Raw genomic sequence first — 16836 nt, 5'->3', positions numbered from 1 at the left:
TTCCACTCAAAACACAGCTTGTTAGTGACTAGAACCCCACCTTTCTAACGTGTTCTCTTCTATCACTTGATGTCTGGCATACAATACCAAGGGCTCAGTGACCTTTCTGTTTATGCTTATTAGCTGCATAATAGTTATATTTAAGGATCAGCCTGCATTAGCACTGTGCTGGATGCTTAGCTAGCCTACTATATGATGTACCTACTAAAAGCTTGTCCCTGGATGGGTGCATTCAAACTCCTTATGTAGCACATCAGATACCCTACAATGGACTACTAGTGTTGCAAACCTTTATTTCAATCTGTTTCTGAATTTCAGACCATGTTTTTAAAAGCTTTTCTGACAACTTATGTCTTTTTGACTTACATAGAAAACAGAAACTTTGAAACAGCTTACCTGTTTTAAAAGCACCAGGAAATATAAGGCAGACCTCCACACCCCACTGTCGTATCTCTTGACGCAGTGTGCTTGTAAACATGCTGATGGCAGCTTTAGATGCAGAATAAGCAGCCAGTAAAGGAATTGTTTGTTCCGCTGTAACACAATACAAGTCAAGACATGTAAGGTTATTAGTGATGCCTGCAATTGTTTATGGAAATCTCAGCAACTCAAAAAATATCACCTGTGAACAGTGTACAAACACTCATTCCGATAAAATTGCCAGACTGGTACTGTGAATTGCTTTTATGCATATTGTTACTCATTTTCAGTTTATGTAAGATATATTTGTGCTCACTTCCTTCCAGAAGGTGTTTTAATTATTCCACAACACATTCTACAACAACCCAGATAACCAAAACATTCCCAGATTGCATCAACATTCCTCCAACCACCATTGCTTTTCTGCTCCTTGATGATAATTTAATTCAGCAGTACCATTTTTATCTATTTCATTTATACACAACTGATTTCTTTTTACTTTCTCTAGCTCTTTGCAGTTAACATAGGATTTCATATTTTTTCAACATACCTTGAATTTAAAAGTGAATGTAATGTAAACTGCCTGAGCAGGGTGCTCGGATGGGGCTAGGACAAAGACAGGAATAATTATTTGTAAATGTACAAAATTGTGAACATCTACAACTACATTTTTTTCTTTTTTCTTTTTTTTTTTTTTTTTTTTTTTGTGGGGGCAAGAATTCCTCATGGTGGAAGGATGCAGCCTGCACTCCTCCTGCATAGTACAAAGTTTCCATACAATAGAGAAAAGGGAAATATTTGGTTTTGCAAAATTCCTATCGTGTACATTTGTCCAGTGAAAATGACAATTTTCAGATGGCTAGCCTCCAAGTTGACAACAGGACTGCTGCAAAGGAGTGTCATTTCAAAAATGAAATGTGGTGAGTTTGATTGTATGTGCTGTAATATGTGAGAAAAATATCTGTATTTAAATGCAGAGAACTGCATCATACATTTAGATGTGATTGCAAACTTCAAAGTTATAAATTAGCAGCACAATCTGCCCTTAACGGCATGGAGCTGTCTCATTAGTGGCAGTAGTGGCTGATATCACAAATGTGGGGATATATGGATATGTCTGTCCATTCTGATTTACCCATACTATGATACACAAAGCCCAGCTTGCATTCACCGTTAGTAAAGTATGAAGCAAATCTATGCCTTGATGGTTTAGAATAAGCCCACCACCATGTGCTCACAAGTTCATAGATTAATATTCTGCAAATAATCCAGTGGACCGTTTGCAGCATATCCACAGATCCTAAATCATAGTACCCATTTCCATGAATAATTGACACCTCATCTTAACCCTTCTTACTGAGAGCTTGATGGGCCAGACCCAATGTACAATTGCAGCGTGCTAAGCAATCACTCAGGTTATGTTTAAAGAGGGTCAGTAGGCTACTTTGCTTTACATTCAGAAAGAAGTAGGCTGCTGGAAGATTCTCTGCTTAGAGTAGTAGCACCATAACAGACAGGGCTGTGTTACCTTTAGTCCTGATCTTGAAAGACACTCCAAAGATTGAGTAATTATTACTATTAAACAGTACTCATATTCTGTTTCAGTTGCACAATGACTTATTCATATTCACCTTAACTTTTTAGACTATTCATTAGATCGACTGACCCATGCAGAAGCGGCCTTAGGGCAACTGGTGCCCTAGGCAAAAGGGCTCCATGGCACCCCCCTCACACCACCCAGTGCCCCCATCCTCATCAACCTACACCATATAAATACTGGAAAAGCACTTCTACTAGAGTGGCACCCTAAGCGGCCACCTAGTTAGCCTATGCCTAAGGCCGGTTATGGACCCATGCTCTATCTAGCTTTAGCATCCACATGCTGTTATCTTAACCCTTTCATGGGTCTAAAAGTCCTCTGTCACTTGACTCAACTAAAGAGTCCACCCACCAATGTTTTGTTGAAAAATCAGCACTCTAGTAGAAGCCTTCTGTCTCTCTTTATTACATACCCACAGAACTATGAATGAGTGAAAGCAGATGGTGCATTTGGAATGTGAAGACAGTTGACAGAGACTGTGTGGTGGTTGTGTTTTGTCCATGAAGGGATAGCCTGATGGACTATCAGGAAGTAAAAAAAAAAAAAAAAAAAAAAAAAAAAAACACTTAGGAATTTGAAACATCTCAGGGTGGCTCCAGTGTTGGGTTATATGACTGTTCATCTGAATTTACTGACTGGCTACTTTCCACTGAGCCTTGGCTCTTCCTCAGGAAAGGGTCAGTCTGGAATTCATTCTAAATAGTGAAACTCTTGTCAGGACATGGCTGAGATTGTCTGATGTTTTGTCAGTGTGTGCCATGGGATCTTTAATTTCCACATGAACTATGCCTGGTCTGAAAGTTGCAAATTCAGTTTAATAGCTTTTTCACAAAATGGCAACTCAGAAGTACATCTTTCCCATAATGCAACACTGCAGTATCAGAACTGGGGCATGAAATTCTTGGGAATAACATTTGTAACCTTATGATATTTTTGGTATTATGAGCAATGCTACTACCTTTCAAGCCCCTGACTCACACAAGGAATTTTAGGTGTGATACGGAGCTAGAATCTGTGACTGAACTGACAGCATGCACCTTTGCTTGGCTGGCTAGTATAAGCAGAAAAAATAGACCTTTCTTTATGGTATTTATGGCATATGTAATAAAAGTAGAATAAGAAGTCACCCAAAGATCCTTCTAAGTAGAAACGAGCAGCAAAATTCTTCAAAAAACTTCGAAGGACCACCAAAAATATATTCCGTATAAAATTTATTTTAGCTAACAATGGAAACAGGATAAGTGCTTTCACGTACGCTACTGGTACGCTTCATCAGATCTAATTCTTTTTCATCTCAGGCATTCTTAAATAGTTGTATCAATTAAATTCAATCCAATAATTGTTAATTAATTAAACAATCATTAAATTAATTCAGTAGCTTGTGCATAGAAACTTCCTGACATCAAAAAAGAGAAAAATATATTAAATCCAAATTACTCAATAGCTTGCGCTTAATAAACAATCATACATCCTATGAAATTATTATAAAATGTATATAAATATGAATACAGATATATATATAAAATTAAATTCAATTAAACTGCATAAAAATATATATAAATATTTATATAAATACCCAGATAAATGCATTTATTTATTTGATTAGTGACACCCATCTAATATTTAATATATAGCTGCTAAAAACAGCAGAAAAAGAACAAAAATGTATACATGTATGTATAAATTTAAAAAACATATTTAAATCTAAATAAGAACATTATACTTATTTTAATCTACGTCCTTCTAAAATAGGTTTGATACTGATGAATTGATTTAGACCTGGTTCACAATGTGCACATAATCTGAATATCCACTCTAACTCTACTCTTTCTAGGCTGTTCATTCTGTCTCCACCCTTCTTATTAATCCTAACTTTCTGCAGTACCCTGAACCTAAAGCTATGTCCTGGTGAAGCTGCAACGTGTTTCGCCAGTGCATTACACTGATCTTGTTTCTTTATGTCATATTTATGGTTATAAAGTCTGTCTCTAAATTTTCTTGTCGTCATGCCTACATAAAATGCTTTACATGACAGGCAGTCTGCTAGATATATCAAATTTAGATCATTACAGGTTGCATGAAACCTAGGTATAAATTTAAAATTCAAAGTGGGATGAATATAATCCTGTTCATTTGTAATCATGTTGCACATGTTACATTTATTACAGGGAAATGTTCCATTTTTCTCTATTTTGTGTTCCTCTTTTAATTCATGAATATCATTGTTCATGCAGAGAAGTCTTTTTAAATTTTTACTATTCTTGTAGGTGAAACTAGGTTTTAAACCTACTATATCTCGTATGTCATGGTCTGCTGTCAAAACATGCCAGTTCTTAGATATAATATTGACAATATCTTTATTGTCATTTGTGAATCTGGTTATTATACTAACTTTCTTCTTGGTTGTTAACTGGGTTATATTATGATACTCAGTTGTTCTATGTAATACTTCTGTTTGTTTCAATACTATCTCTTTATTATGTTGTAATAATTTCTTATTATAACCTCTTTCTGTAAATAAATATTTATGGCATATCTTAGTGTCTGCCTCATCCTAAGATATCACCAACAGGGCTCATTTTGGGACTGTGGTGTTTCTGCCCAACACATTTTTGCATTTGAATAGGTTTGTCACACTGCCTGATGTTATATAGTATACTATGGAAAATAGATTGAGGTTTGATTGTCAAGCATATGATCTATTGGTCTGTCTAGATCTAATCCCATGTTGCTAAGTCCAACTTCCCATATACATATCAAATATCAAAATTATTTCTGAAGGAAGTTAAGTTTATTCCATCATCCTGGGAGGAAGTGTGTAATGTATGTGTCAATTATTTTTCTGTTACTGATATTTACTTCTAGTACTTGGTTTCTTAAGCTGGAATTTATTCTCTAACGTGATCTGTAGGTGCAAACATTCAACAAGGCTGGATCAAACCAGGTAGAGGTCACACCTAAAAACCTGTACAAAATGGAATGCGATGACAACTTCTGGAAACTTTTCTGAATGATTCACATTTTCCATGTTGTACATCTTCAAGTTCCTTCAGGTGGTTTGTTCAAAGATTACAAAACACAGCACTATCTTTAGTAATGGATCATATTACTGAGGTATAAAGTGATACAATGATCTCTCTCTCTCTCTCTCTCTCTCTCTCACTCTAGAGTGAATAGACATGTCCTTTAGAATAAAATGGATACATGTTGTTCATTGGGGACTTCTGTATATAATGCATTCCATGATTCATAACACATTTTAGGATTTTGCTGTGCTACTCATCTGCTAGGATGTAGGGATACAAGACTACATGGTTCTGCTGCTCTGGATGATTCTGCAATGGCAAGGCTGGCACCTGTTCCAGTGGAAAGAAGAGGTATTTGTCCTTAGTAGTGTTACTTCAGAGGTGCAGCAAATACACCTCCTTTCTTGTTGACTCATTAGCAGTGGTACTTCCAGAGAGTACTCTGTCAATATAACAAGCGTAAACACCAATCCGCAGCAGTTATCCACAGCGCCAAAGTACTTTCCTTTCAAATTGATATTATTGGTAATCCAAGGAACCAAGTAAGTCCAAACAAACGAACAACTGAAATTATGATAAGATCAAACAGTTGAATTGTTGAAAAAATCACTTGACTTATTGAAAAAATCACAGGCGTGGACTTCAATACACAGTCCAAACTTTTAATTAGTTAGCACTTTCACCTACAGGCTTCATCAGACATTTAAAACAAAGGACATACATACCATTTAAATAACATGCAAAGCTCATTGATTGGACAATAAATGAATGACATCACATTGACAGTCATAGTCGAACCCCAGAGTTTAAATAAATCCCAGAAATTAATAAAACACATAAAAACGAATTTTAAAGATAAAATACTAGAATAAATACTATTTTCTTCCTTCAAATTGACAGTCATAGTTGAACCCCAGAGTTTAAATAAATCCCAGGAATTAATTAATAAAACACATAAAAACGAATTTTAAAAATAAAATACTATAATAAATACTATTTTCTTTTCATAACAGATAACCTCTTGCTCTTAAGAATTGGTTTAAGGGGAATTTTCTCATTGAGCCCAGGGGAGACATCAGCTCGAAATTTGATCATCCATCTCAACTCACACTCTTCGGTGTGGTTGGTAATGTTCCCTCCTCGAGTACCTTCACCAATATGTTGTAACACTAAAAATACAAAAGTATGTGAAGCTCCTACATGTAAACAATGTTTAGCTAAAGCATTAAAGGTAGAACCAATTTGTATATTATATATGTGATCCCTGATGCGTTCACGTAACTTTCTATTCGTTTTACCAACGTAAAACGCATCACAGGATACACACCTAGCAAGATATACTAGGTTCTTGCTCTGACAGGTGGTATTAGTATAAAAATTAAAAACTTCTCCTGTGCAAGGATGTAACAAAGTACTACTAGTATCAATCATATCGCACTGTCCACAATGACCACAAGGTTTAGTGTTAACATTATCTCCATTTTGATTCAGTGCAGTGTTATCCAAAGATCGATAACAAAGTAAACGTTTCAAATTCTTCCTATTTTTAAAAGAAAAACTGGGCTGGGGACCTACATTCATTAATTCCTGGGATTTATTTAAACTCTGGGGTTCAACTATGACTGTCAATTTGAAGGAAGAAAATAGTATTTATTCTAGTATTTTATCTTTAAAATTCATTTTTATGTGTTTTATTAATTTCTGGGATTTATTTAAACTCTGGGGTTCGACTATGACTGTCAATGTGATGTCATTCATTTATTGTCCAATCAATGAGCTTTGCATGTTATTTAAATGGTATGTATGTCCTTTGTTTTAAATGTCTGATGAAGCCTGTAGGTGAAAGTGCTAACTAATTAAAAGTTTGGACTGTGTATTGAAGTCCACGCCTGTGATTTTTTCAATAAGTCAAGTGATTTTTTCAACAATTCAACTGTTTGATCTTATCATAATTTCAGTTGTTCATTTGTTTGGACTTACTTGGTTCCTTGGAGTACCAATAATATCAGTTTGAAAGGATAGTACTTTGGCGCCGTGGATAACTGCTGCGGATTGGTGTTTACGCTTGTTACATTTTTTCTTTTGGTTTCCGCAGTAGATTTTACTTTCTGGTGGTATTGCTTGACTATTTTAGTACTTTGTCAATATAGTAGAACCCAGAAGTTCTTGCAGGGGACACAGCTGTGGGGTTGGGGGACTTCTTCTCCGTCAACTTTCCTTAAGAATAGCAATGCTAAGGTTTAACTGCAACTAAGAGGGGTGGGTTTCTATGAGCTGTCCTTTTTAGTGAGTGTGGATGAGGTCAGTGTCTTGCACATATTCACAGACACATAATTAGAAGCAAGACCTTCCAAATGTCCACTGTCTTGTTTCTTGCCATCCAAAGGAAGGTTTTGTTTCTTGGAACAAAACACACATGCATATATACCCACACAAATGTATTTGCATGCAAGCACACACACACACACACACACACACACACACACACACACACACACACACACACACACACACACACACACACACACAACCACACACACACACACACACACACACACACACACACACACACACACGTTCTGAGAATACTCATCAAGAACTAGGAAAACATATTTGACAGCTCCATTGCTCATTTCTATGTAATCACTTCAGTGTAATGTTTTCATATTACTCTGAAATACTACCAATGTGATCAAAAGACACAATGCAAAAAATGCATTTTCTCACCTGATGGACTGGAGACAGTGACAATTCTTCCTTTGGATTGGCGTACCAGTGGTAAAAATGTTTTAGTCATCTCCAGCGTTCCAAAGAAATTAATGTCCATGCAGCCTCTATAAGTAGACATTAGGGACAATTCAGCATCTCCAAAGTTGACGCACACACCAGCATTGTTAACTAACCCCCACAAACCTAGGGAAAAGTGCAAATATTTGTAAGCAGGCTGCATTAAAAAGTATTAGAAAACAGCATGTAAAAATCCTGAAAAGTCATTGGTTAAAACAACTAAAACAATTGGTTGATAATATTTTATAATGCCTGATTAAAATAAATCAAAAAAATGCATGAATTTTATAAACAAAAAAACACAAGTTACTGTCACATGTAAACCATTGTGTTACAGCCTTAAAATGTACATTTCTCCAAACGATTAGTCCACAGTGATCCAATCTCCTTTACCTTCAGGCTTACATATAAAAGAGGCTCTAATCCCTGTCATACAGATATCATTAAATAACATAAACTAGTAGCCACTGCATGTAAATAGATAACCTGCCATTTCAAAAACAAATCTGACTGTAACTGCACATACCACAAGCTATAACATATAATCCCATTTATTTTGTTAAATAGCCATCTGGGTGTCTCATTCACTGGTTCTCACAGGTTAAAGGTTCTGATTTATAGACAAATAGATCACAGTGCAGTACTAATTAATAGCCATGTATGATGCAGAGATTCAAAGATGATGCTTAATGCATGTTATAATCATGAGTCGTCATGTGACGTGAATACCACATTTAGCAATGTACAAGGATGCAGCACTTGAATGCCAGCTCCAGTGCTCAGAGCTTCACCATAAATGCTTCCAGTACTAAGGAAGCCCAGATGACTGCAGTGATCTCTGTTCTGTCCAATTTATATAGACGGTTAATTAAAAACGTATTATTTATCAAATATAAATGAGTACTGCCCCTCTGCCATTTCTGCTAGCATGTGAGTTTGTCTCAAATGTGTAGCAACTGCTTGTTAGATTAAATCATTTAAATTGATGAATGTTAACGGAACTTGTTACCGAAGTGCAACTGTGCTCACGCTGTATCTTGAGCAGTTCAACAGCACTGCATTCAACTACCATATAAACATTTATTGAAAACAATACAGACTGAAGTTGACCCCTTCTCTTAAGCTTTAAGCTGCACACTTAAAATAAAACTTTAAAAGCTTTTAACACTTTATACCATATCACAGCAGAATAATGCAAAAGGAAAACAAAACATATTATTTGTTGAGACTGGGAGACTGTTTTTGCATTAGAATTACTTCTCTGTTTGATATCTGACCTGTAATTATTTTAAACAAAAATGAACATGTAGGAATCCGTATGTAGGTCGTGTTCCTAGCTTTTGTCATTGTGCTTTACCTGGTAGCAGTTTACACAACAAACGCAAACTGATTTCAATTACAGCACTAGAATGAAACTAATGAAAGACATATATATACTACTATGAAGCATATACTGATTGCAATGTCATTTCAATTCTCTACTTAGTCTTTATCAGGGTTTACTTTTCTAGAAAGATCCATGCAAATGTGACTCCAGTATTCTAGAGCCTGCCCCTAAAAGTATCAGTTTAAACACCTCTGTATCATTTTAAATCGATCAGTATAAAATTAGTAATCCCTAATCATATACTTTTATCAGTGCTCCTCTAGGCAACTTCACAAATATTCATTTCTGAATATGTCAGACGTGCCTCTTGATATGTTTCATGTCATCATTTCCACCTTCTTACACCAGTTTGTATTTCAAAGCATTCACTTAAATCTTATATCAAGCAAATACTGAATATTCATATCTCTGATATTTCACTTTTCCACTTGATATCTAATACATAAATGATTTATTAATCTTTAAAAAATTGGTTTGAAGGATAAGAATATATGTTATAATGTAGAAAATTACATTCTGCCCTCTGGATGATACCTTAAACTGAGGTCCCATCTGCATGAGTTGGTGGTAACTCCAGTGGGTGTAGAAGATCCCATGGTACTTTTTGAAAAGAAATGGGGAAATTCCCTTATGCGCTGGCCAAATTTCCATTAGCAGTATATACAACTCCTTAGGCCTTCCTTAAAAGGGACCACTAGTCTAGTGGGACTAATCTGGAAACAACGGATAAACAAATATCAGTAAAAGTTATTGTGATTTCAACAATATCAGAATGTTGTTTCCAAAGATGCTTCAAATTCTATTATAATGCTCACCACAAGAACTTGAAGTACAAGAACAACAGCAAAGCAGATGATCAGATTCATCAGAAACAGACCAGCTGAAGCTATAACATAACTTGTAAAGCATATTTTTTGCAAGTAGCAAGATCACCAGCAACTCCTTTGTGGGAGGATTTTATCTAGATGCATCTGTTACTTTATATATACAGTAACTTGTCAACGTAGCAACTGCAAGTAAAAAAAAAATAAATAAATAGCCAATGAGGGTGGGAAAAAAACAGCATAACTGCTGTTTTGTAGTAGAGCTGATAAATATAGAACTATTGCGACCCATGTAGATTAAAAGGGTTAGGATCAGGGAAATTAAATTTTTACTATTATCATTCATTGAAATACAGATTTCCCTTATTTACATCTAAGTTATAGAGTATGCAGCACTGTATAAGAATGTGCAGTTTATTATTAAAACAACTGTTTTAGAAATAGCACTACTCAGATTAAGCTGAGCAAGAAAATTGTATAATTGAACTGTACACATTTGAAGCACACTTATGAAAACATTCACTTTGACATAGCTGGCTTCCAGGTTTTTATGTACAGAGACAAAGTTCACAGAGTTCTAATGCTTCACTATTTGTAGTACGATAAAGATGTAATATTGCATTATATGTTTCATTATTTACTGTTGCATAATATGTTTTGGTATTTATTATACTTTCAGACTCACACATAAGTATAATAAGAAACAACATATAAATTACATAATATAAGTACATTTACTGCAGTTGGGTAGCTGTAAATCAAATCACATAATAAAGTGTTTACTTAAAACTGCTGTGGGATAGTATGTAAGTAAACCAAGGATATTCCTTAATCGTGCATATTATTTATTACCAGTGGTGGCTGGTGACTTCAAATCAAAGGGGGGCTGCAGGAGACAGCTGAATGGGTGGGGTCAATGGGAAGGATTGCGGCCAACTAGAAAGGGGAGGAGCTATGCTCAAAACCACAAAACTAACTTTAATTAAATACGCTGCCCTGGGTGCCAAACCGTCATTATGAGAGTCCAATCAAGACAAAATGAAGTGTAGAAGAATAAAAATATTTCAATGCATTGGCTGCATGACAGCTTACTTAATATCTAGATGGAAACAAAAAGGTTGTGAGGCATGACAAAATAAATTACTTTTTAAATACATTACTGGAATGCCAGTCAAAATCAACTATAAGAAAAACAAGCAGCACTCAACTCAAACCACTTCTCCTTGCACTGCAGTTCTAATTATAATTTATATTCAGCTTTATTAAAGCTGAATTTATATTCAGCTTTATTAAAATACCAAGTGGAAATCTCTGTGATGCCTTCACTTGTAAAATGTTTCTTATCCAAAAAAGACCTGCTGCCTGAAAACTATCTACTTGTTTCATGGAGAAAACATGATCAAAGTAAAAAATGAAAAGCAAACAAGAGACAAGCTCAAGATACATTGCTTAAAGGATTACTGTACACGTTATGGACCACACATGATTGACATTCTGTTTAGTTTACGGGTAAAGCCTGCAGAGATGACTGGAAGTCTCCAACAAGTGTAATGAGCTTCTTAAAATAATGTAATCCTGTCCTTTATTACAAATACTGTCATATGCATTTCAATAGCTAAGGCTTATACATTATCTAGTTAAGTATTCTCTGCATGGCAACAACAGAAAGGCTTTCAATGTTGGCAGTTTTTTAACAGTATGCGTATTAAGCTTACTTGCATCTTACGATCTCAGACAAGCTTACCTGATGGTCATTAAAGCATTGCTACTTAAACACAGAGCAACAGACACTTTGAGTAATAAGCATAAATCAACAATACAAAAATATGACAAACCAGACCATTCTGCAAAATCAAGGACAGATGAAAAGCCACTGTAGTACTTGTGGTCTACCTTGGATGGGGGGGAATAGTCTGCACATTTACACTGCATAACTGCTCCTTGCCTTGCTTGGACACATCTAGAGTCACTACATGGGGGAGTGGGGTGCAACAAGTATGTCACAATTTGAAATGTTTCTGGCTGACTGTGATGGCCCTGACTCATTTGTCCTACCTCTCAACCTCAGAGCAAGAAATCTGGACAAAGCCATACATAGAAGTGGGAAAAAGGCCAAAATATAAGGACAATTTTTAAATATTGTTCTTATAAACTTAGAAAGATAATAGAATAGGTCTTGCATTAGTATGACTTTTCTGAAGGGTATGAAATCTGAAACTCAAATGTCTGTCATTATTTTCTAACTTCAGTCTTTAATGATTTGTCACTAATTTGCCAAAAAAACCCCCACAATTTTATGAAAAATGGACCAAAAATGTGATGCAAAAATATAAAATAGCCACACAATACAGCTGGGAACCTGTCAAAGAAGGGACAATTTAATATTAGTACTGCTAACTTGAACAGCTGACAAAATAAAAGAATCTACATGCATTTCTGAAATAAAAGTAATCTATAACTCTGATTATTACAGTTGTTTCTTAACTGTAAACCCTCCATGTTTTCTTCCAAAATTGCTATTTTGCAGAGGGATTATTAGGGGGAAGAGCAACATTTTGAGCCAAAATCAGGAACAGTTGAGAGGCTGGCTATGCCTAATTCTATAAAGCAATTTATTTGCATGTACCTATCAACATGTTAATGCAATAAATCTGGACAAGGCCAAATATATTGGGGGAACATATAAACAGTACTAAAAATTGCTCTTGTATAAACTGAGACAGTTGATAGAATAATAGGTCTTACTTTAGCATGCATTTTTCTGAAGGTTATGAAGTTTGAAACTCAGTGTGTCATTATTTAGTGACTTAATTCCTAAATGATTTGCCAGAAAACCACAAATTTTATGAGGAACAAACCAAAAATAAGAAGCAAAAATCTATTCATTCTTTGAAAATCTGGACAGTTGAGAGGTATAGTTCAGCTGGGGCTGTCTGAGTTTGCCGCCCTTTCCCCTCACAAAATCATGGTCGAATTGAGCCTCCCCCCTGCAGCCATTCCAATGATCCATTACTTGGCTATTTCACTCCATTTACCATAAACACTAATGTGCATACTGCTTTACTTCTATGATGATTTGGACTTCATTTGAAATTTTAATTTTGCATTTTACAGCACAAACACTAAGGACTGCGATGGTGGTGCTGCAGTAGCATTGTCGCCTCACAGTTAGACGTTGCCCATTTGATTCTCAGTTAGAGCGTCTTCTGTGTGGTGACATGTGTGAATGGGCGTTCCTTCGTTGAAGGTTGTGCATTAGGCCTGGCAAGCCAGCACGTAAAAATCTACTGCCAATCATTAGCGGACCGGAGTTCCGCTGTGGCGACCCCTAACCGGGAAAAGCCGAAAGACACAAACAAACAGCACAAACACTAAGGCATCTGCTAAACAAAGCAATGCGGTCTCACAATGAAAACAGACTTAGCATTAAAACTTCTCTGCCCTTGAAACTCACATTCATTGAAACCCACATTCAAAGAAAATACATTTTGCCAGTGGCAGATAACGACTAATTCCGGGCTGTTTTCAAATCATAGGCCCCTTGTATATGAAACATACATGTGCTCTTTGATACACCTTCCTGATTGTACTAAATTATATTCCTTGTACAATACAGTGCAGTTGTTAGAGGGCGTTTTGAATTTATTAAACAATGAAACAAAATGCATGCACCCATAATGACAAAACTGCCCAGTTCAGAACATTTCCATCATAAAAGTCTGCTCAAACTTCTACAGTCCACCATTATCAGTAAATATGCACAATTCTAAAGTCCACCATTATCAGTAAATATGCACAATCTCTGAAGAAGTAAAAGTCATCTAAATAATTCCACATTAAAGAAATCTGTAACTAATGAAGAGGTTGCTGCTAGCAAACACCTTTATATTTCATGGTTTCATCGAAAAATAAAGTGTCTGTTGCCCCTGAGGAATAAATTGCCTATATTACATTAAAAAAATGCTAAGTTAGTAATATTGCAATAGGAAATGGATGGCAAACTGATAGGCTCATAGTTAGTATCTTCGCCAAGGAAAACATTCTCAGTACGGCAGCATCCACCCCTTGTGGGAGTAGAACCCACAGCCTTCTGCATCAAAAGCAAGTACACAACCTGTTGTGCTATTAACAATGCAAGCAGACTTAGTATAAGCAGCACTAAACTTCTCTTCCCCCACAGCTCTCAGCTCGTTGTAAAATCTACTCAATACTCAACTGCATCTCAACTTCCCAGCACAAGAAATCTGGAAAAAGACAAAATTTATTGTGGGGGGGTCAAAAGCCCAAAAACCAGGGACACATTAAACACTGCTTGTATAATTTTGGAAAGTTGCTAGAATAAAATGCTGTTATCACCATATGTTTTACTGCCAAGGTCCCTGTACAAAACAGTCAGAGCAACATACCATTACGCCAAATCAGCTGCTTTGTGAAAGACAGGAAGACTGAAACTTAAATGGCTATCATTTAGTGAATTCAGTTCACACCACAGCTGTCAACCTCTTAGCACAAAACACCTGGACAAACCCAGTAATGAGGGAATACAGCCCTCAAACATATTCAGTGAATTCAGTTCTTGCCATAGCTGTCAACCTTAGCACAAAAAATCTGGAAGAAGCCAATAACGGGGGAATATAGTCCCAAAAATAGGGACACATTTCAAATATTCATCTTATAAACTTAGAAAATTGCAAGAATAAAAGGTTGTGTTACTATGTATTTTCTGAAGAATATGAAGTCTGAAATTCAAATGGCTGTCAATTTTATTTCTGACGGAACAAAAACAATTTTCAGCAGATGTCCAGGAAGAAATACTGCAGACACGTCTTTGTAAAATGGCAGGCCACTAGAGCAAATCTACACAAACACAGGGAGGAGATGCAGACTCCACACTGGAGGCCCCCCAGCCAAGAATCTAACCAGAAAACATATAGCTAGGAGGTAACAATGATACCACTTCACCATCAAATATGTAATGAATTAAACATTCAGAAACCTGAAGTCTGACATTCAAATGCCTGTCAATTTTATTTAACATTTGTTAACCAGGACAGTCTGACTTGGAGCAAAAAAACTATTTTTAGCAGAGGCCCAGGAAGAAATAATGCAGACATGTCTTTGTAACATGGGAGGACACAAAAGCAAACCCACACAAACACAGGGAGAAAATGCAGCCCCACACAGAAAGCACCCCAGCCAAGAATCAAACCTGAGAACCTGCAACTGTGAGGCAACAATGCTACCACTGCACCATCAAATATTGAAATAGCTAGAAACCATAGATATTATGAGGAATAGAACAGATCAAATATGAGGCAAAAATCTGCAAATTTTTTACAAATGGTGGCGGGTAGGGAATTCAAGCCCTTAACACCTGCATACAAGGTACAGGGCTCAAGCCTAAGGTATTCCCTACCACACCACCATGAGTTTGCTTTAGCCACCAGTATATAGCAACTGGGGCATTTCACACTCACACACACACATACATACACACACACACACACACATGCACACACACACACACACACACACACACACACACACACACACACACACACACACACACACACCTGTTTAAATGTGTCCAAGCAGCAGTACAATTCAAGTCCCAAACATCTACCTGTTTAAATGTGTCCAGACCCGAATCTATGAAGCAGCAGCAAGTAGCCCGCTTGAAATCCAAGTCCCAAGCCCACGATGAATGTAATCCGCCCACGACAGCTTACAACTCACCTCACCTCTCTCCTGATTGGTCCTGTCTGCTGATGAAGCAGTCCAGAGCTCCTCTGTTCTGTGGGGTTGTCATCGCACAGATTCCTGGGCATCTGCGGGGAAGAAATGCCTTCCCTGTATCCGGACTGCTGACTCAGGCAGTCTATGTTTGCACAGATTCCTGGGCATCTGTGGGGCAGTCTGAAAATTTTCTTTGTGTTTGTAGGTGGGAGGGCTTGCAGTCCTATAGCACGAGCTGCCCCTGTTTATTACTGGTAACTTTTATAGTGGGACAACAACTCTGCGCTTGCATGTCTTCAGAGAGATAAACAGAATAAATGGTTTTGCTGTACTCATTATTTCCTTTACAATTTAGGAAGCATGACCTAGAAGTTACAAGGTTGAGAGGAAGCAAACCTGTATATTGTGTTGCAGGGGGGTGTATCCTCCCCATTCAAAAACATATATACTGTTGTCTATCTAAACTGAATGTCTTTTTGAATTTTTTATGAGTCATATTGTGGTACATTTATTATATTTCATTGCAAATTTTCTTTTATGAACTCTCAGATTTTAGTATCACTGGAATTTTTTTAGTCTGGCAGTTAGTGCAAACGATTAAGGCTATAAGCTGTTAACAAACTACTTGCTGTAGTCCAGGGTTTAATTCCCTCTACAAGAAGTACATAAAAAGCTCAAGCCTTCACAAACAGGTGCTGGATTTATTTATCATACTGCAAGTAAGCTCTTTCGTTCCAAAAAGCATTTACAAGGAACTTCATCAGACAATTACAAATTAATGACTGCCTGGTTAAATACTTTTAAAGCATGACATTACTTCCTGACTCATATTTAAAAGCACAGTGTTTTACTTACACATAAAAAGATGCGATTTAAAAACAAATACATTAAGAAAAAGTGCAACATGTAAATGTGCATGAATAGTAAAACATGAACCCTGACATTAAAAATTATGAAGTATTTTAAAAAAACAAACAAAGAAAATGTGTATTCATACTATTTCCATATATATGGTTTCTGACAATAATCCTTCAGAAAATGCTGTGCAAGCCACTT

The 16836-nt window shown here is 36.3% G+C and overlaps 1 protein-coding gene across 1 annotated transcript in view; it reads right to left on the bottom strand.

The window, feature by feature from the left end:
• The window catches only part of HSD11B2 (hydroxysteroid 11-beta dehydrogenase 2), a 316842-nt gene that overhangs the window by 29473 nt on the left and 270533 nt on the right, over positions 1-16836 (bottom strand). Inside the window, exons 3-4 of the mRNA XM_044081375.1 lie at positions 7774-7959; positions 397-534 (exon numbers count right to left, since the gene is read on the bottom strand). Coding sequence (XP_043937310.1) covers positions 397-534; positions 7774-7959 — 324 coding nt within the window. The remainder of the gene's footprint in view (positions 1-396; positions 535-7773; positions 7960-16836) is intronic.

The sequence above is a fragment of the Protopterus annectens genome, chromosome 8.part0 (genome assembly GCF_019279795.1).
Source record: "Protopterus annectens isolate FY-2018-M chromosome 8.part0, PAN1.0, whole genome shotgun sequence".
Classification (NCBI taxonomy): Eukaryota; Metazoa; Chordata; order Ceratodontiformes; family Protopteridae; genus Protopterus; species Protopterus annectens.
This window is presented reverse-complemented; position numbering and strand designations above follow the sequence as displayed.